The 22,340-nt window shown below is 39.0% G+C and overlaps 1 protein-coding gene across 2 annotated transcripts in view; it reads left to right on the top strand.

Moving 5' to 3' along the window:
* Positions 1 to 4,993: 4,993 nt before the first annotated feature.
* SPMIP11 (sperm microtubule inner protein 11) overlaps positions 4,994 to 22,340 on the top strand; it is a 29,861-nt gene continuing 12,514 nt past the window's right edge. The window contains exons 1-2 of one of the 2 annotated variants that reach the window (XM_020886961.2): positions 5,054 to 5,143; positions 21,618 to 21,774. In XM_020886961.2, coding sequence (XP_020742620.1) covers positions 21,720 to 21,774 — 55 coding nt within the window. In that variant the 5' untranslated portion in view covers positions 5,054 to 5,143; positions 21,618 to 21,719. Of the gene's footprint in view, positions 5,144 to 21,617; positions 21,775 to 22,340 lie in introns of both variants that reach the window. The other variant, XM_020886958.2, reaches the window with a different exon arrangement.

Raw genomic sequence — 22,340 nt, 5'->3', positions numbered from 1 at the left:
GCCTAACTCCCAGCCAGACAAACATAGAACCTCAGTTCCTTTTACCAAATATATCATGTCTCACTTTCTGCAAAAAATTACAAGGCATGCTAAAATACAAAAAATACAGTCTAGATATTTTCCTGGCAGTCCTGTGGTTAGGCTCCATGCTTCCACTGCAGAGGGGCCCAGGCTCAATGCTTAGTCAAAGAACTAGGATTCCACATGTCCTGGGGCGTGGCCAAATATACAAATACATAATGGACAACTGGACAAATATATATTTGGCCATGCCCCAGGGCATTTGAGATATATATATATATATATATATATATGTACACAAAGCAAGCATTAGAATCAGACCCATATACAGCAGAAACTGGAAATGTAACATTAATATCCTAAGGGCTCTAATGGAAAAAATGGACACCATGAAAGAATCAGTGAGTGATATAAGCAGAGAGATGAAAACTCTTAAGAAAGAATCAAAAGGCTAGAAATCAAAAGCACTATAACAAATAAAAAATGCCTTGATGGGCTAACACTACCCTGGACATGACCAAGGAAAGAATCAAGGAGTTTGAAGATATGTCAGTAGAAACTTCCCAAACTGAAAAGCAAAGAGGAAAAGGAATGAAAACAACAGAACAGAATATCTAGATACAGTAGATGCAAATAACTTCATGAACATAGATAATAGTAAAATAAAATAATTAGGAAAAGATGAATTTTTAGTATTCACTACTGGCATGCTCCAATCCATGGAGTTGCAAAGAGTCAGACATGACTGGGCAACTGAACAACCACCACCATTATTTTTAATAAGTATATTTTATTCAATTGTAAGTTTAGATAATCTGTAGATTATCTGTAACAGTAAGAACAATAATAATAATGGGTTAACAACCAGCTCACAAAATTCCTGAAAACTTAGCAAGTAGTTCTCAAAAGTCAATGTGAACTGGCTTAGCACATTACTCTTGAAATAACTTAAAGACTTATTGAAAGTACCATATTCAGATTTATTAATGCATTATATACATATATAAGGTTCTATTATATGCAGAACACATGCTGAGGAAGTTTGCATATGTTATATAATTCTGTTAACTATGAAATAGATATCATAGCCCTTTTTAAATTAATCAATTCAAAGTCAGACACCTAGAATATGGCAAAATTAAGATTTGAGCCCACATCAGTGGCTTCCTTGGTGGATCAGACAGTAAAGAATCTGCGTGCAGTACAAGAGACCCAGGTTTGATCCCTGGGTCAGGAAGATCCCCTGGAGAAGCGAATGGCAACCCACTCCAGGATTCTTGCCTGGAGAATTCCATGGACAGAGGAGCCTCGCAGGCTATACAGTCCATGGGATCACAAAGAGTTGGACAGAACTGAGTGACTAACACTTTCACTTCACTTTTTTTGGTGCTCTTTCTACTCACTACTTTCTGAAGCTTACAGTATAAAGAAGACTAGGACAAGAAAAAGGGTAACAAGCACTTGGTTCATCAATTTTTCTTAAGTTATTTTGTCCACTGCCATTCCATCCCTACTGTGAACCCGTAAATCCTGTGCCTCCTCAGACAATGGGAGTTTCATTGTCTTCAGGACATTCAGTTCAGTTCAGTTCAGTCGCTCAGTCGTGTCCAACTCTTTGGAACCCCATGGACTGCAGCACGCCAGGCTTCCCTGTCTGTCACCAACTCCTGGAGCTTACTCAACTAATGGCCATGAGTCCGTGATGACATCCAACCATGTCATCCTCTGTCATCCTCTTCTCCTCCCACCTTCCATCTTTTCCAGCATCAGGGTCTTTTCCAGTGAGTCAGTTCTTTAATGCCTCTGCTTTTTAATATGCTGTCTAGGTTGGCCACAGCTTTTCTTCCAAGGAGCAAGCATCTTTTAATTTCATGGTTTTGAAGCCCCCCAAAATAAAGTCTCTCACTGTTTCCGTTGTTTCCCCATCTATTTGCCATGCAGTGATGGGACCAGATGCCATCATCTTAGTTTTCCGAATGTTGAGTTTTAAGCCAACATTTTCACTCTCCTCTTTCACTTTCATCAAGAGACTCTTTAGTTCTTCTTCTGCCATAAGGGCGGTGTCGTCTGCATATCTGAGGTTACTGATATTTCTCCCGGCAATCTTGATTCCAGCTTGTGCTTCATCCAGTCCAGTATTTCGCATGAGGTACTCTGCATGTAAGTTAAATAAGCAGGATAACAATATACAGTCTTGACATACTCCTTCCTGACTTGGAACCAGTCTGTTGTTCCATGTCCAGTTCTAACTGTTGCTTCTTGACCTGCATATAGATTTCTCAGGAGGCAGGTCAGGTGGTCTGGTAGTCCCATCTCTTGAAGAATTTTCCAGTTTGTTGTGATCCATACAGTCAAAGGCTGTGGCATAGTCAATAAAGCAAAAGTACATGTTTTTCTGAAACTCTCTTGCTTTTATGATGATCCAGCGGATGTTGGCAATTTGATCTCTGGTTCCTCTGCCTTTTCTAAATCCAGCTTGAACATCTGGAAGTTCATGATTCACATACTGTTGAAGCCTGGCTTGGAGAATTTTGAGCATTACTTTGCTAGTGTGAGAGATGAGTGCAATTGTGCAGAAGTTTGAACATTCTTTGGCACTGCCTTTCTTTGGGATTGGGATGAAAACTGACCTTTTCCAGTCCTGTGGCCACTGCTGAGTTTCCCAGATCTGCTGGCATATTGAGTGCAGCACTTTCACAGCATCATCTTTTAGAATTTGAAATAGTTCAACTGGAATTCCATCACCTCCGCTAGCTTTGTTCGTAGTGATGCTTTCTACGGCCCACTTGACTTCGCATTCCAGGATGTCTGGCTGTAGGTGACTGATCACACCATTGTGGTTATCTGGGTCATGAAGATCTTTTTTGCACAGTTCTTCTGTGTATTCTTGCCACCTCTTCTTAATATCTTCTGCCTCTGTTAGGTCTATACCATTTCTGTCCTTTATTGTGCCCATCTTTGCATGAAATGTTCCCTTCATATCTCTAATTTTCTTGAAGAGATCTCCAGTCTTTCCCATTCTGTGGTTTTCCTCTATTTCTTTGCATTGATCACTGAGGAAGGCTTTCTTATCTCTCCTTGCTAGTCTTTGGAACTCTGCATTCAAATGGGTGTATCTTTCCTTTTCTCCTTTGCCTTTCGTATCTTTTCTTTTCTCAGCTATTTGTAAGGCCTCCTCAGACAACCATTGTGCTTTTTTGCATTTCTTTATCTTGATCACTGCCTCCTGTACAATGTTAGGAACCTCCGTCCATAGTTCTTCAGGCATTCTATCTATTAGATCTAATCCCTTGAATCTATTTGTCACTGCCACTGTATAATCATAAGGGACTTGATTTAGGTCATACCTGAATGGTCTAGTGATTTTCCCTACTTTCTTCAATTTAAGTCTTAATTTGGCAATAAGGAGTTCATGGTCTGCACCACAGTCAGCTCTGGATCTTGTTATTGCATGATCTGAGCCACAGTCAGCTCCCAGTCATGTTTTTGCTGACTGTATAGAGCTTCTCCATCTTTGGCTGCAAAGAATATAATCAGTCTGATTTTAGTGTTGACCATCTGGTGATGTCCATGTGTAGAGTCTTCTCTTGTGCTGTTGGAAGAGGGTGTTTTTATGACCAGTGCATTCTCTTGGCAAAACTCTGTTAGCCCTTGACCTGCTGCAGGGGCAGGGGTTCTGGGTTCAGTAGACCTGGGTATGGCATAAACCATCTTGGAGGAGGTTGCCTTTAACCCCACCATAGAGCCACAAGAACTTACACAGGACTGGGGGAACAGACTCTTGGAGGGCACAAACAGAACTTTGTGCACACCAGGACCCAGGAGGAAGAAGCAGTAACCCAACAAAAGACTGACCCAGACTTGCCCATGAGTGTCCAGGAATCTGGCAGAGGGGTGGGTCAATGATGGCCTGCTGCAGGGTTGTGGCCACTGAGTGCAGCAGTGCCTGCATGGGACCTTTTGAAGAAGGTCAGCATTATCTTCATTACCTCCACTATAGTTTGACCTCAGGTCAAACAACAAGGAGGGGACATAGCCCTGCCCATCAACTGAAAATTGGATTAAAGATTTACTGAGCATGGCCCTGCCCATCAGAACAAGACCCAGTTTCCCCCTCAGTCAGTCTCTCCCATCAGGAAGCTTCCATAAGCCTCTTAATCCTTCTCCATCAGAAGGCAGACAGAATGAAAACCACAGTCACAGAAAACTAACCAATCTGATCACATGGACCAGAGCCTTGTCTAACTCCATGAAACTATGAGCCATGCAGTGTAGGGCCACCCAAGATGGATGGGTCATGGTGGAGAGTTCTGACAAAATGTGGTCCACTGTAGAAGGGAATGGCAAACCACTTCAGTATTCTTGCCTTGCAAACCAATAAACAGTATGAAAAGGCAAAAAGATAGGACACTGAAAGATGAACTCCCCAGGTTGGTAGGTGCCCAATATGCTACTGGAGATCAGTGGAGAAAGAAGAAAGAAGAGACGGAGCCAAAGCAAAAACAACACCCAGTTGTGGATGTGACATGATGGAAGTAAATTCCGATGCTGTAAAGAGCCATATTGCATAGGAACCTGCAATCTTAGATTGAATCAAAGCAAATTGGAAGTGCTCAAACAGGAGATGGCAAGAGTGAATGTCGACATTTTAGGAATCAGTGAACTAAAATGGACTGGAATGGGTGAATTTAACTCAGATGACCATTTATCTACTACGGTGGGCAAGAATCCCTTAGAAGAAATGCAGTAACCATCATAGTCAACAAAAGAGTCTGAAATGCAGTACTTGGATACAATCTCAAAAACAACAGAATGATCTCTGTTTGTTTCCAAGGCAAACCAATCAATATCACAGTAATCCAAGTCTATGCCCCAGCCAGTAATGCTGAAGAAGCTGAAGTTGAATGGTTCTATGAAGACCTACAAGACCTTCTAGAACTAACACCTCAAAAAAGATGTCCTTTTCAGGACACTACCATGGTTACCAAACAGACTCCATTGCTCCAGCCTGAACATTCTAGAAGAAGGCAGGGAGGACCTGAGATGGCCTTCTTCAACTTATATCTGTTAGGATATCAAAATTCCTTTCGGAACAAGAAAAGGGACAGAACTGAAGAAACAGGTAAGGGAAACATAGAATAGAGGGTTAGAAGGGCCACTTCTTAGTCATTTCTTTTCCTACCTTGAGTTAGAGTTTTATCCTCCAAGATTAACCACTACACTAGTTAAATTATGGAGTAGAGAAAGTATCCATTCCCTCTCCTGTCATTTAATAGCCTTATTAAGACACCCAGTTTGTTCAACTGAATAAATTCATTTGCTCATTTAGTCAACATTTATTAAGCACCAACTATGTGTCAGATTTTATGTTGGTGACTAGGGTTACATAGATAGATAGGATTAGACCTCTCTCTGCCATAAAGTGGCTGACTATTCAATGAAGATAAGTATACAAACAAAAAAAAATTGCAATATAGTGTATGATTCAATTAAATATGGAATGCTGTGGAACCACTAAAGAGGAAGTACCTAATGCTATTAGATTGAAATGAGAATACAGGGATCCTTTAGAGAAGAACTCCCACAGGAAATGCTTCTAGAACTCAGTATTAAAGGATGATTGGAATTAACCAAGTAGACAAGAAGGGAATACAGCACAGACAAAGGAACAGAGAATTGAGGGTCTTATTAAATGAGCTCCAAGTCCTTGAGTACAGACAAGTGGTAGACAGGAGCTAAGAAGCAGGTATTGAAAACTAGGCAGGGGCCAGATAATTGAGGATTATGTTATCCATGCTAACTTTTTAACTTTATAGGAACTATTGAAGGAATTTTAGTAGGCAGTGAGTAAATCAGACCAGTATTATATCTGCAATACCTAGCAGTACCTCATATCTAATAGAGGTCTAATAAATGTATTTGTAGGGTAAATGAATAAGTGATACTGAATGACTAATTCTAAAGGGTGGATTTACAGGAGATGTGACAAGATTACAATGAATTGCTTGAAAACAGAAATAAAAAAGAAAGGGTATTCCAGGCAGAATGAAGAATGCATGTGAAGGAAATTAATTGTGGGCAGGAACTGATGCAAAAGTTGTATTGGGGTAAAGGGAGGGGATAACTGGGGAAGGATAAAGCACAAAGTTGAGGCTGAGAATGACTGATCTTGTATAGGACTCCATTGGGCACTCTGTTCTCTAATCCTATCAAAGAAGTTCTGTTTCATGTTTTAGCATTCAGGTAAGATTTGTACAAGGTTCCCACTAATAGACCCTAGGAATCCCTTAATGGTCCTACACCCTACTTACCCCCACCCAGCTGGGTCCCAGCATTGTGCCCTGGTGAGGATATTTTTGTCTCCAAATTAGTTCATCACCCTCTCTCAGTTCATCACCCTTTCTCAGAGAAACACACTTGGCCTAACTCACTAATTTCCCATGTTCCATTTTGGTTTATATATTGCCCTACTGTAATGATAGTTGAGAATTTAGCTTCTCCTCTCCCATCCTAGTTCTTCTAGTATAGTTATGTCACAGTTTTAGGTTTATGGTAAGAAAAATTCTAAGAATGACCGTCAATGAATCTTGGCCTTATATCATCCCCTCCCCTTTGAATGTGGGTGGAACCTCTGCATATGATGGAAAACACTCTGGTGATTGTTACTTTACATAGAAAAAAAGGAGATTATGTGAGTGGGCCTAATCTAATCATACAAGCCCTTTAAAATCTGAGTGGTTTTTTCCATTTAACAGGAAAAGAGGAATTTGGAGATTGGAAGCATGTGGGGCTCTGAAGATGGATGGGGGCTGCATGCTAAGGAATGTGGGTGGCAGTTAGGAGCTGAAAGTGTCCCAGCGGACAGTCAGCAAGGCATCAGTCCTATAACAACAAAAACCTGAATTCTGTCAATAACCTGAATGAACCTGAAAATGGATTCTTTCTAGAGACTCCAGATAAGACCCCAGCCCAGCCAAGACTTAGATTCCAGCCTTGTGAGACTAAGTAGTGACTGCCAGACTTCTGACTTATAGAAGTGTCAGACAGTGAGTGAATGATGTTGTTGTCTTAAGTATTTATTTATTTTGGCTGTGTCCGGTCTCAGCTGCAGCAGGTGGGCTCTCCCATCTTAGTTGCAGCATGTGGGATCTTTAGTTGCTGCTCACAGGAATCCTCTTCTAGTTGCAGCATGTGGGATCCAGTTCCCTGACCAGGGATTGAACCCTGGCCAGCTGCACTGGGAGGGCGGAGTTTTAGCCACTTGGACCACCACGGTGTTGTTTTAAGCCACTAAACTTGTGGTCATTTGAAATGTAGCAGTAGAAACCCTAATGCAAGATTATATCAATAGTCTTGTAGTCTTAAAATATGTAAAGATTGTTTACTTCTAAGGCAATTAATTTGACTATAATAACTTTTTTGTTCAATTTTTTGTTTATTCCTAGAGTTAAGAACTGCCACCATTATTTTTTTTCCCCCATTTGCTTGGTTCTCTGCTATTACTTCAACAACTCTATCCAATGCCCAGTGATATTTTTTACAGTCATTCAAAACACAACAAGTAATCTACCAATTCCTTTTTTCCCAAACTTCTCTCTCTTACTCCTACCTTCTGCCTTCTATTCCTGGCACATAGCTCTTTCCTAAAACTTGCTTTTGCCTCTCTCCAAGGTTTTATTCCCTATTTCCTGGATCCCATGTTTTGTTTCTTGGTTTTACTCTCTCCTTTTCCTGGAATATATCTTTGACTACCTTTCTAAGAATGTATCGGAGGTATATTTTTTAGTGAAGAATGTTAGACTACCATCACACTTGATTGTCAGCTTTTCCAGATATGGAATTCTAGGTTGAAATCATTTTCTGAAAACTTTGAAGGTATACTTTATTGTCCTCGAACTTCCGGCTGTATTCTTTTGTGTATGATGTATTTGTCTCCAGAAGCTTTTTGTTTTCTTTTTTGTTCCCTAAGTGTTCAAAATTTCATAATGTTGGAGCTTGCTGTAGGTCTTTTTTCATTCACTATGATAGACTTTCCATGAGCTTTTTCAACCTGGACGTTTGTACCCTTCATTTCTGACAAATTTTCCTCTATTACTTCTTTACTAATTTATTCTCTATTTTCTCTCTTCTCTCTTTTTGGAACTTCCATTTATCAACTGTAAAACCTGAAGTGATCCTCTAACTTTATTCATATTTCTCTATATTTCCTTTGGGTGTTAAAAAATTTACTCTTTGGGAGCCTCCTCAATTTTATCTTTCAACCTTCTGGGTTAATTATCTTCTGCTGTGTAAGAAATTACCCTAAAACATAGAGGCTTAAACCAACAAAACATTTATTACCTTATAGTCTCTGTGAATCAGGAATCCAAAAGGAGTTTAGGTAGGTGGTTCTAGCTCAGGGTTTCTCATGTGTTTTCAGACAGGGTGTCAACAGGGACTCCAGTCATCTCATGGTTGGAGGCCTCAGTTCTTATCAACAACCGAGCATCTCTGGCTCTTGACAAAACACCTCAGTTTCTCACACATGGGCCTTCCCATAAGCTGCTTGAGTGTTCTAACCTGGCAGCTAACTTTCCTCAGAGCTGGTGATCAGAGAAACAGAGGAAGGAGGAAGAAAGCCAAATGTCTTTTTATGACCTCGTCTGAGAAGTGACTATCACTTCCACCTTACTCTTTTTTTTTATAAGAGAGTCACTAAATCCAGCCCACACACAAGGGGAAGCTGTGGACATGTGCAAATCACCATATCTTTGTATCAGAATATTTTGGTGACTCTATTCTTAATTTCCAAGGACTGTTTTTGGTCCTCTGGTTTTCCTTTTCCACATCCTTTTTCTTCAGGGATATTTATACTTTATTTGAAATTCTCTTCTGGTCTCTGTATTAGCTCTGTTACTCCTGCACCTTTCTTTCCTATGAATTTATTTTGGTCTCTGTTTTCCTCATTGATAACTATTGTCAAATAACTGGTTGTCGTTGGCTTTTTATTGTAAGAGTGAGGAACTAAAAAGCTGACTAGAAGCCTGGAGAGCAGGGTTGGTTATCCATTTTGGGCTTCCCTAGGAGCTTTCCACTGGCTTTCTACATGTTCTCCAGGGAAGAACACCATACTTGCCTCTCTGGGGAGTTATCTGTTTGTTGCTAGCATATCGGGATCAAGACTGAGAGTCTCACTTTTGAGGATCTTGATTTTCACTTAATCATGTTATTTTTAGTCCTACACCATATGCCATCCCTCGCAGTAAATCTTGTCCAGGAGTGCAGTGCCTCCAAGATTCAGTTCCTCCAAAGATATCTTTCTGTTTTTTTCCCCATTTTTATTGAGATATAATTGACATATAACATTGTGTAAGTTTCGGCTTCCCTGGTGGTGCAGCAGTAAAGAATCCACCTGCCAAGCAGGAGACATGAGTTCAATCCCTGGGTCAGGAAGATCCCTAGAGAAAGAAATGGCAACCCACTCCAGTATTCTTGCCTGGGAAATCCCATGGACAGAGGAGTCTGGTAGGCTACAGTCCATGGGGTCCCAAAGAGTCGGACACAACTTAGCTACTAAACAACAACAACAAGCAAATTGTGTAAGTTTAAGGTGTACAATATGTTGATTTGATACATTTAAAATATATTGCAAAATGTTAACCACTGTAGCATTAGCTCTAATACCTCCATGACATCACATAATTGCCATTCCTTTCTTGTGGTAATAACATTTAGGATCTACTCTCTCAGTACCTTTCAATTATATATAATACCATTTAATTACCTATAATCACCATGCTGTATGTTAGATCCCCATAACTTATTCATCTTATAAATGGAAGTTTATACCCTTTGGCCAACATCTCATCCCCTCACCTCCAGCTCCTGGTGACCACCATTCTACTTTCTGAGTTCTACTTTTATAGATTCCACATATAAGTGAGATCATACAGTATTTGTCTTCTTCTGTCTGACTCACTTATCTTACTTAGCATCATGCCCTGAAGGTTCGTCCATGTGGTTGCAAATAACAGGATTTCCTTTTTTCCCATGACTGAATAATATTTAATTGAATATGTATTTATACTGCATCTTTATCCATTCATTCATTGGCAGACACTTAAGCTTCCATATCTTGCCTATTGTGAATAATGCTGCAGTGAACATGAAAATGAAGATTTCTCTTCAAGATCCTGTTTTTATTGCCTTTGGATATATAGCCAGAAGTGGGGTTGCTGGACAGAGAAATCTTTATCTCCTTGCTAGGGCATGGTGAATATGATTAGCCTGGTTGTGCCATGTGCTCTGTAGACAGAGTTTCAGTGAATACCTCGCTGTTCTTGGACCTATTTTTCACTCCTACCTTCTGTGGTACCTGCTATATACTAAAGTTTGAGTTTCTCAAGCAGATTAGGTCAATTGTAGATATATCCTCCATTGCAGAAACTTAAAACTTTTGCTATTCTGATAAACTGGGGCTTCCCAGGTAGCATTAATGGTAAAGAACCTGCTTGCCAATGCTGGAGATGTAGGTTCTATCCCTGAGTTGGGAAGATCCCCTGGAGGAGGGCATGATGACCCACTCCAGTATTCTTGCCTGGAGAATCTCATGGACAGAGGAGCCTGGTGGACTGCAATCCATAGGGTTTCAAAGAGTCAGACAGGACTGAAGTGATGTAGCAGACATGCATGCACATTCTGATAAGTTAGTTGCTACCCCTTTATCCACTTTCCATTTTTCAAAAGATGTTTCCAGTGAAATATATCATCTTGCTGCTGTATCCTTCTCTCTCTCTGCCCTTGAAGGTTAATGCCATTTTTATCATTGTTGTTTTTTTTTGTTTATTTGTTTTGGGGGGCAGCACTGGGTCTTCATTGCTGTGCACAGGCTTTCTCTAGTTGCAGCAAGTAGGGGCTACTCTCTGGTTGCAGTGCATGGGTGTCTCATTGCAGTGGCTCCTCTTGTGGAACATGGGCTCTAGGCACACTGGTGTCAGTAGTCATGGTGCATGGGCTCAGTTGCCCTGTGACATGTGAAATCTTCCCAGACCAGGGATGGAACCCGTGTCCCCTGCATTGGCAGGCAGATTCTCAACCACAGGACCACCAAGGAGGTCCTTGTTGTTGTTATTTTGATGTCATTTTAGGAAATTTAGGAGGGAAAGAAAATAAACTTCATGGTTAATCATTTTTAAAACTGATTTTTGTGATGTATTTCCAAAATTATAGAAAATTTATAAGACTGGTACAAAGAAATTCCCTGTACCCTTTACCCAAATTAGTCAATTGTTACTATTTGGCCATATTTTCTTGTTCTCTCTCCCCTCATATATATATATAATTTATATATTAGCATATCTATATATAAACATTTATTTTTTCTCAGCTAGTTGAGAATCAGTAGTTCATATTATGTCCTTTACTCTTTATATTTCAGTTTGTATTTCTTAAAAATAAGAACACTTTTTTAGGGGCTGCCCTGGTGGCTCAGGGGTAAAGAATCCACCTGCCAATGCAGGGAACATGGTTTCGATCCCTGATGTGGGAAGATGCCACAGAGCAACTAAACCAGTGTGCCACAACTATTGAGCGTGTGCGCTAGAGCCTGGGAGCCGCAGCTACTAAAGCTACTAAAGCTACTAAAGCTACTAGATCCCATGCTCTGCAACAAGAGAAGCCACCACAAAGAGAAACCTGCACACCGCAACTAGAGAGTAGCCCCTGCTCGCTGCAACTAGAGAAAAGCCCGAGCAGCATCAAAGACCCAGCACAGCCAACTGGAGAAAAGCCCGAGCAGCTTCAAAGACCCAGCACAGCCAAAAACAAATAAATAAAATTATTTTTTTAAAGAATAAGAACATTATTTTAGATGACCCACAGTATAAGTTATCAAACTCAGCAGTTTTAACACTGATACAATAATATTATCTAATTACCTACAGTCTATATTCCAATTTTTCCAGTTGCCCTGTTAATAATGTCCTTTACAACAAAATTTTCCGTTTTAGGATCCAATTAAGGATCAGGCATTGCAGTTAGTTGGCATGCCTCTTTAGTTTCCTTTTATCTGGAAAAATTCCTCTGCTCCTTTGTTTCATGACGTTGACAATTTTAAGAGTACAGGCAAGATATTTAATACAGTTTTTCTTAATTTGGGTTTATCTGACGTTCATTAAGATTAAGGGCTTCCCTCATGGCTCAGATGGTAAAGAATCTGCCTGGTTGGATGCATGAGACAAGTGCTCGGGCCTGGTGCACTGGGAAAACTCAGAAGGATCAGGTAGAGAGGGAGGTGGGAGGGGGGATTGGGATGGGGAATACATGTAAATCCATGGCTGATTCATGTCAATGTATGACAAAAACCACTACAGTATTGTGAAGTGATTAGCCTCCAACTAATAAAAATGGATTAAAAAAAAAAAAAAAGAATCTTCCTGCAGTGTTCGAGACTCAAATTCAATCCCTGGATCGGGAAGATCCCCTGGAGAAGGGAATGGTAACCCACTCCAGTATTTTTTGCCTGGAAAATGCCACGGACATAGGAGCCTGGTGGGCTACAGTCCACAGGGTTGCCAAGAGTTGAACATGACTGAGCAACTAACACTTCCTTTCTCAAGATTAGATCAGGTTTAAATGTTTTTGGCAGGAATAAGCAATATTACGTCTTTAATACATCACATCAGGAGGCTTGTGATGTCATTTTGTCCTATTACTGGTGATGTTAACTTTGACCATTTGATTAAGGTGGTGTTTTCCAGTCTTCTTCACTGCCAAGTTGATAGCGACAGAATAAAGGGACAAAATAGGTGTATAAGTAGTTAACCCCACTGGGGAATTACACGAAACAGTATGGGAGACCCTGTAATTTAATGATTACTTAAGGAAGCGGGTTTGCTTAACCACGAAACCAAGCAGACTAGCTTAGCAACAGCACCACACAGCAGCAGAAGACATGACGCAAAACAATAAAACAATGGTGGCATAAGACTCACATCCTGCCCATTGAGCTCAGTAAGTTAATGATCCGTAGGACATGCTCTCTGCACACATAAAAAACAATAATTTGTGCACCTAGCTTGACCATGTAGGGACAAGAAAACTCCCTTGCCCAACCTGGAGGAGGAGCTGATGATGGAAGCATGACGTCTACTCAAGAAAGACAAAGAAGTCCTTCTCCCTCTCCCCACTTTTCCTGTGATTATAAAACTAGCCCAGTAAGTTCTTGGAGCATGGCATCCCCTTGCCCACCTGCTTGTAAGCCTCCAAGTGTCCTTTTCTAATCAGCTACTTCTTATCTATCACTTTGTCTCTTGAATTCTTTTCTGCACTGAGACATAAAGAACTACAGTATCAGAGCTCTGCAGAGCCCCTGAGACGAAACCCAAACAGTTTCAAAGTTACTATTTTTATTTTGTAATTAGTAGTGATTTCCAGGAAGATATTTTGAAAAAATGTAAATACCGTATTTTACATCAAACTTTTTCTTACTAGTTTTAGCATCTACTCATGATTTGGTTATCTCTATGATAGTTCCAAAATGGTAATTTTCTAACTCACATCCATTTTAACTCCAAGTGTAAAGTTTAGGCATGAGTTTTTCCAAAGCGTTCAATTTCATTTTTATACAAAATCACTGCTCTTTTTTTAATATCCCACAAGAGTATTTAATTCTTGCTTGATACATTTTATAGAGAAAGATTGGGACTACTTGCTTTGGGTGCCCCTAGTAAATCTCATGAAGGCACCCACTGATCCTTTTTTAAAAATACATATTCCATTAGTTTAAATAATATGTCATTAAATTGCAATTACAAAGTAAAACTGGAATAAATTTTGGGGGGAGAAAAATCACAGCTGACTCTTGGTATGTGGGAGCATAAGTATGCGGGTATGGTAGAGAGTAGCTCTTGGCTGCAACTGGAGTGTTTCAGGCATCTTTTAATACATTTTTCAGAGGAAATGGAGAACATTAATTAACCTAGCAAGCCTATTCAACGGAGCTTCTTTAGAAGAGCTCCTAATATTTATAATATTGAGCTATTCGCATTTAATATTCTAAAATACATCAAGGAACTAGGGCATTGTAAAGAATTATTGATAAAAACTTAGATAAGCTTGTAATGGACCAAGCTAGAGATTCCTGAATATTTGCCAAATTCCTATATGTGAGTTAGGATACAGGGGAGAATAAATGTGAGGTCCCTTTCCAGACATATTTTAGAAGCTTAGAATTCCTTGTGGTGAAATATCACCCAAATAAGACTAATGTAATATTGTATGTCAACTATACTTCAGTTAAAAAACAAATATTACCCAAAGATAATGATATCTGATAGAAATTGACAAGATACCCTAAAATTTATATGGAAATATAGGTCATCCAGAATAACCAAAGCAATCTTGAAGAATAAGAATGACGGAGGACATACTTCCCAATTTCAATTCTTCTACAAAACTTCTATAATCAAGACCATGGTGATGTTGGCATAAGAACTGCCATATTAGATCAGTGAAATAGAATTGAGAGTCTAGAAATAAACCCTTATATTTATGGTCAATTGATTTGCAGTAAAGGTGCCAAGACAATTCAATGGGAGAGAATAGTTTTTTCAACAAATGGTGTTGCAAAAACTGGATAATCACATGCAAAAGAATGAAATTGGATGCCACCTCACACCATATGCAAAAATAAACTCAAAATGGATCACAGACATAAATGTAAGAGCTAAAACTTTAAAACTTTTAATCCATTTTGAGTTTATTTTTGTGTGTGGCGTTAGAAAGTGTTGTAGTTTCATTCTTCTACAAGTGGTTGACCAGTTTTCCCAGCACCACTTGTTAAAGAGATTGTCTTTTCTCCATTGTATATTCTTGCCTCCTTTGTCGAAGATAAGGTGTCCATAGGTGCATGGATTTATCTCTGGGCTTTCTATTTTGTTCAATTGATCTATATTTCCGTCTTTGTGCCAGTACCATACTGTATTGATGACTGTGGCTTTGTAGTAGAGCCTGAAGTCAGGCAGGTTGATTTCTCCAGTTCCATTCTTCTTTCTCAAGATTGCTTTGGCTATTCGAGGTTTTTTGTATTTCCATACAAAGTGTGAAATTATTTTTCTAGTTCTGTGAAAAATACCATTGGTAGCTTAATAGGGCTTGCATTGAATCTATAGATTGCTTTGGGTAATATATTCATTTTTACTATATTGATTCTAAATGTAAGACCAGAAACTATAAAACTCCTAGAGGAGAACATAGGCAAAACACTCTCCGACATAAATCACAGCAGGATCCTCTATGACCCACCTCCCAGAATATTGGAAATAAAAGCAAAAATAAACAAATGGGACCTAATTAAAATTAAAAGCTTTTGCACAACAAAGGAAACTATAAGCAAGGTGAAAAGACAGCCTTCAGAATGGGAGAAAATAGTAGCAAATGAAGCAACTGATAAATAATTAATCTCAAAAATATACAAGCAACTCCTGCAGCTCAATTCCAGAAAAATAAATAACCCAATCAAAAAATGGGCAAAAGAACTAAACAGACATTTCTCCAAAGAAGACATACAGATAGCTAACAAACACATGAAAAGATGCTCAGCATCACTCATTATTAGAGAAATGCAAATCAAAGCCACAATGAGGTACCATTTCACGCCAGTCAGAATGGCTGCTATCCAAAAGTCTAAGCAATAAATGCTGGAGAGGGTGTAGACAAAAGAGAGCCCTCTTACACTGTTGGTGGGATGCAAACTAGTACAGCCGCTATGGAGAACAGTGTGGAGATTCCTTAAAAAACCGTAAATAGAACTGCCATATGACCCAGCAATCCCACTGCTGGGCATACACACCGAGGAAACCAGAATTGAAAGAGACATGTGTACCCCAGTGTTCATCACAGCACTGTTTATAATAGCCAAGACATGGAAGCAACCTAGATGTCCATCAGCAGATGAATGGATAAGAAAGCTATGGTACATATACACAATGGAATATTACTCTGCCATTAAAAAGAATATATTTGAATCAGTTCTAATGATGTGGATGAAACTGGAGCCTATTATACAGAGCGAAGTAAGCCAGAAAGAAAAACACCAATACAGTATACTAACACATATATATGAAATTTAGAAAGATGGTAATGATAACCCTGTATGTGAGACAGCAAAAGAGACACAGATGTATAGAACAGTCTTTTGGACTCTGTGGGAGAGGGCGAGGGTGGGATGGTTTGGGAGAATGGCATTGAAACATGTATATTATCATATGTGAAATGGATCGCCAGTCCAGGTTCAATGCATGATACAGGGTGCTCGGGGCTGGTGCACTGGGATGACCCAGAGGGATGGGATGGGGAGGGAGGTTGAGGGGGGGTGCTCAGGCTGGGAAACACATGTACACCCGTGGAAGATTCATGTCAATATATGGCAAAACCAATACAATATTGTAAAGTAATTAGCTTCCAATTATAATAAATAAATTTATATTTAAAAAATAAATAAAATTTTTTTAAAAACTTTAAAACTTTTAGAAGAAAAATCTTCATGACCTTGGGTTAGGCAATGTTTTGTAATAAATGACAGCAAAAGCATAAATGACAGAAGAAAAGATAGATAAATTGGATTTCATAAAAATTAAAAACTTCTGTGTTGTGCTCGCTTCAGCAGCCCATATACTTAAAACTTCTGTGTTTCAAAGAACACTGTCAAGTAAGTGAAAAGAGGTTTATGTGTTTTTGTAAATGTTTGGATTATAAGACAGATTTAAAATAAATAGTATAAACTTATTAAATAAATAATCATAAGAGAAAATGAAAGTTATTACAGTTACATAGAACAAAATGTTTGGCTCAGACAATTTTGATAGGAAATATTTTCAAAATGTTAACAGATAATTCCATTCTTAATAGAAAAAAATGAAAATAAGCAATTAATTTTACAATACTAACATAAACTGATAAAATAACATAAAACAATACAGAATACAGTACAAAAGAGGAACCCATAGACCAGTAAATGGACAAATTCACTAACAGATTAAATTCAAGAATAAAGACAATCATCTACCATTAAGTAGGATTTATTCCAGAAATGCAATGATGATTTACTATTAGGAAATAGATAAATATAAATACATCACACCTATATGTCAAAAAGTTATATCCAACTATCACTAGGAACTAAAAAGGCATTTGATACTTTTAGAAAACACTTTATAAATTAAGTAAAAAAGGACATCATTAGCATAATATGATATCCACCTCATATCATACACAAAAATAAATTCTTGATGATGTAAAGACCTAAGCATATAAGACAAAACTATAGAAATATTAGAGGAAAATGTAAAATATTTTCACAATCCTAGGATGATTTCAGAAAACTTTCTTATAGGACATAAGGCCCAGAAGCCTAAAATTAAAGATCGACAACTTTTCCTAAAGAACAAACTATAATTCTGTATCAAAAGACATCATAAAGTTAAGGCAAGAAAGCAACTAAGAGGGGACTTCCCTGTTAGTCTAGTGGTCAAGACTCCACACTTTCATTGCCAAGGACCTGTGTTTGATCCCTGGTCTGGGAACTAAGATCCCACAAGCCATACAGCATGGCCAAAATTAAATAAATAAAAGACTAAGAGAAAATATTTGCTATTTATAGATGTGTGCGTATACACATATTTATATATATACACACACCTCTATATAAACACAAATTTATAATTCACACATACATATAAAACATATTTATAATTCATATATATAATATTCAGAGTACATAGAAAACCCCCAAGTAGGGCATCAATCCAGACTCCCCTTCTCATCCAACATCAGACATTTATTTGTTGAGAACTGACTGTGCCAGGCACTGTGTCGGACACTGGGAATACAAAAGTGACTAACACAGACAATAAATAAATAAGACATTCACAGATTGTAACAAGCATAACAAGTATGGAAAGGATATGAGGCTGGGAGAGTTGATGCAACAGCTCAGGAGTTATAAACTGCTGGCCAGAGGGCCAGACTCAGTCTGCATAGTGATTTCTTGAAAAAATTTGGACCAACATCTAAACTCAGGAGATTTTATGTAAATTCCACACTTCTGACTTCTCTTAAAGATTAGAACTGGCCACACTGGCCCTAAATTCCCACATGAGCACAAATGGTCAGAGTAAAGTAGCAGCTGCCCATTTTGACTGGACAAGTTTCTTGCTCAGTTTGTTTTACTCTGCCTGACTCTTGGAGGCAACTGAGTTCACAGATCCCATGATGGAGAGCAACTTGGAGAGGTTCACTTTAGACAATAATCAAGGAAGTAATGTTTGAGCAACCTCATGAAGAATGAGGATGAACCAGCCATGTGTAGAGCTAAGGCAAGAACTTCATAAGAGCAAATTTCAGAATCTAGGAAGGCCACAACTATAGCAAAGCACTTCCAGCTCCCACTTTGATCACAGACTACTTTAACTGTATCCCAGTCAGAAACCAGTGACTCATCTCCCATTTATTACAAGCATTTTTTTCTCATATGGTTGATTTCTAGTTTCATACTGTTATGGTCAGAAAAGATGCTTGAAATTATTTCTTTCCTCTTAACTTTGTTGAGTCTTGTTTTGTGTGAAATTATGTGGTCTATTCTAGAAAATGTTCCTGGAGACTTGAATATGTACTCTGATTCTTTTTTTTTTTTAATTATTTATCTGTTTTTATTTTTGACTGTGCTAGGTCTTCGTTACTTTGTGCGGACTTTCTCTAGTTGTGGCGAGCAGGGTCTACTCTTCATTCTTGTGCATGGGCTTCTCATTGTGATGGCTTTTCTTGTTGCGGTACACAGGCTTTAGGCACGTGGGCTTCAGTAGTTGTGGTGTGTGGGCTTAGCTGCTCCTCAGCATGTGGGATCTTCCCAAACCAGGGATCAAACCCATGTGCCCTCTGCATTGACAGGCGGATTCTTATCCATTGCACCACCAGGGAAGTCCTGGTTTTTTGTTTTTGTTTTTGTTTTGTTTTTTGTTTTATTTTGTTTGGATGTAGTGTCTTGTAGATATAAGTTAAGTCCAGCTGTTTTATTGTGTCTATAGGATTTCTGTTGTTTTACTGATTTTCTGTCTGGAAGATCTGTCCTTTGATGTCAGTGAGGTGTTAAAGCTTCCTATTACTGAAATATTTGCCATATATAGGTGTGTATGTGTATATGCACATATATTTACATATATACACACACATCATATGTACACATAACATGTCAATTTCTTCCTTTATATCTGATAGTATTTGTTTTATGTATTAGGTACTCCCATATTGGGTGTATTTCTGTTATTGTTGTTCAGTCATTCAGTCATGTCTGACTCTGCAACCCCATGGACTGCAGCTCGCCAGGCTTCCCTGTCCTTCACTAATCTCTCGGAGTTTGCTCAAACTCATGTCCATTGAGTCAGTGATGCCATCCAACCATCTCATCCTCTGTCATCCCCTTCTTCTCCCACCTTCAATCTTGCCCAGCATCAGGGTCTTTTCCAGTGAGTCAGTTCTTTGAATCAGGTGGCCAAAGTATTGATGCTTCAGCTTCAGCCTCAGTCCTTCCAATTAATATTCAGGAAATTTCCTTTAGGATTGACCTGTTTGATCTCCTGTCCAAGGGACTCTCAAGAGTTTTCTCCACAACCACAGTTTGAAAGCACCAATTCTTTGGTGCTCAGCCTTCTTTATGGTCCAACTTTCACATCCATACATCCATCCATAAAGCTGGAAAAACCATAGCTTTAACTAGATGGACCTTTGTTGGCAAAGTGATGTCTCTGCTTTTTAATATACTAAGTTTGTCATAGCTTTTCTTCCAAGGAGCAAGCGTCTTTTAGTTTCTTGGCTGCAGTCATCATCTGCAGTGATTTTGGAACTCAAGAAAATAAAGTCTCACTGTTTCCATTGTTTCCCCACCTATTTGCCATGAAGTGATGGGACTAAATGCTATGATCTTAGTTTTTTCAATGTTGAGTTTTAAGCCAGCTTTTTCACTCTCCTCTATCACCTCATCAAGAGGCTCTTTAGTTTCTCTTTGCTTTCTTCCATTAGGGTGGTGTCATCTGCATATCTGAGGTTATTGATATTGTTCCCAGCAATCTTGATTCCACTTGCAAGTCATCCAGTCCAGCATTTCACATGATGTACGCTGCATAAATAAGCAGGGTGACAATATACAGCCTCCTTTCTCAACTTTGAACCAGTCCATTGTTCCATGTCTGGCTCTAACTGTTGCTTCTTGACCTGCATACAGATTTCTCAGGAGGCAGGTAAGATGGTCTGATATTCCCATCTCTCTAAGAATTTTTCAGTTTGTTGTAATCCACACAGTCAAAGGCTTTAGATTAGTCAATGAAGCAGAAGTAGATATTTTTCTGAAATTCCTTTGGGTTTTCTGTGATCCAACAGATGTTGGCCATTTGATCTCTGTTCCTCTGCCTTTTCTAAATCCACCTTGTACATCGGAAGTTCTCGGTTAACATACTATTGAAGCCTAGCTTGGATTTTGAGCGTTACCTTGCTAGCATGTGAAATGAGCACAATTGTATGGTAATTTGAACATTCTTTGGCATTGCCCTTCTTTGGAATTGGAATGAAAACTGACCTTTTCCAGTGCTGTGGTCACTGCTGAGTTTTCCAAATTTGCTGGCATATTGAGTAAAACACTTGAACAGCATCATCATCCTTTAGGATTTGAAATAGCTCAGCTGGAATTCCATCACCTGCACTAGCTTTGTTCGTAGTAGTGATTCTTAAGGCCCACTTGACTTCACACTCCAGGATGTCTGATTCTAGGTGAGTGAACATACCATGGTGGTTATCCGGCTCATTAAGACCTTTTTTGTACAGTTCTCCCATGTATTCTTGCCACCTCTCCTTAGTATCTTCTGTTTCTGTTAGGTCCATACTGTTTCTGTCCTTTACTCTACCCATCTTTGCATGATGTGTTCCCTTGGTATCTCTAATTTTCTTGAAGAGATCTCTAGTCATTCCCATTCTATTGTTTTCCTCTATTTCTTTGCATTGTTCACTTAGAAGACTTTCTTATCTCTCCCTGCTATTCTTAGGAACTCTGCATTCAGGTGGGTATATCTTTCCTTTTCTCCTTTGCCTTTTGTTTCTCTTCTTTTTTCAGCTATTTTGTAATACCTCCTCAGAGAACCATTTTGTCTTGTTGGGTGTATATTGGCTGTATATATGTTATTAATAACACATGTAATATCCTCTTCTTGTAATATAATGATTCCTTTATCATTATATAGTGTCCTTCTTTGTCTTTCTTTATGGACTTTGTTTTAAAGTCTATTTTGTCTGATAAGAGTATTGCTACCCCTGATTTCTTACTGTTTCCATTTGCATGAAGTATCTTTTTCCATCCCCTCACTTTCAATCCATGTGTGTCTTTTGCCATAAAGTGGCAGCATATTGTATGTTCTTCACCAGTCATTTTAATTGTGCACATCCTGAAATATCTATGCACAAAGACATTCAGGGAACTTGACTACCCTCTGCGAAGTTTGGTTTCAGTCATATTATTAAGACTTCTACGTAAAAATTCCACTCAATAGCAATTATGTATTATGTTCTGTTTCTAGTATTCCCTTGAAGCGACGTCAGCTGCCCCAGAACTGAAGTCTGGGCTCATGTGACCAAGCTCTGGGGTACACAGGCTGACTCTAGAAGCTCAGGATAAGGCTATGAAACTCAAGGGAGCTGGAGTGTTGAACTCCAGGGCAATCTATAAAGACAAAGGTATGTGTATATGGCTCTCCTCCTAGGACATCTAGTCTTCCTAGAATGATTAGGAACAATAACCACAAATCTCAAGTGAGCACTTGGGACTTCCTGATAATCCTATTATATTTCCCTAGCCACTCTCCCACTCCTCAAGGCAACTTCACATCTATTCTCTCCTCAAATCTCTAAAATGCCCTCTCCCATCCTTACACTGAGGTAGTAACTTCCTTGTTCCTTATTTAACTAAGTAGGAGTAATCAAAAGACACTTTCCATCATCACATCTAACATTCCACTGCATTTCTGTCTTCCCTCTACTACAATGAATGAACTAACTCCATTTGTCTACTATATCTCATCCACTTTTTTTTTTTAAGGTTTATTTATTTTTGGCTGCACTGGATCTTTGTTGCTGTGTGTGAGCTTTCCCTAGTTGTGGCAAGTGGAGGCTACTCTTTGTTGCAGTGCAATGGGCTTCTCATTATGGTGGCATCTCTTGTTAGGAAGCATGGGCTCTGGAGCGCAGGCTCAGTAGTTGTGGCATATAGGCTTAGTTGCTCTGTGGCACGTGGGATCTTCCTG

This window comes from Odocoileus virginianus, chromosome 24, assembly GCF_023699985.2.
Source record: "Odocoileus virginianus isolate 20LAN1187 ecotype Illinois chromosome 24, Ovbor_1.2, whole genome shotgun sequence".
Lineage (NCBI taxonomy): Eukaryota > Metazoa > Chordata > Mammalia > Artiodactyla > Cervidae > Odocoileus > Odocoileus virginianus.
Note: the sequence above shows the minus strand (reverse complement) of the source record. Positions and strands in the feature narration are given on the sequence as shown.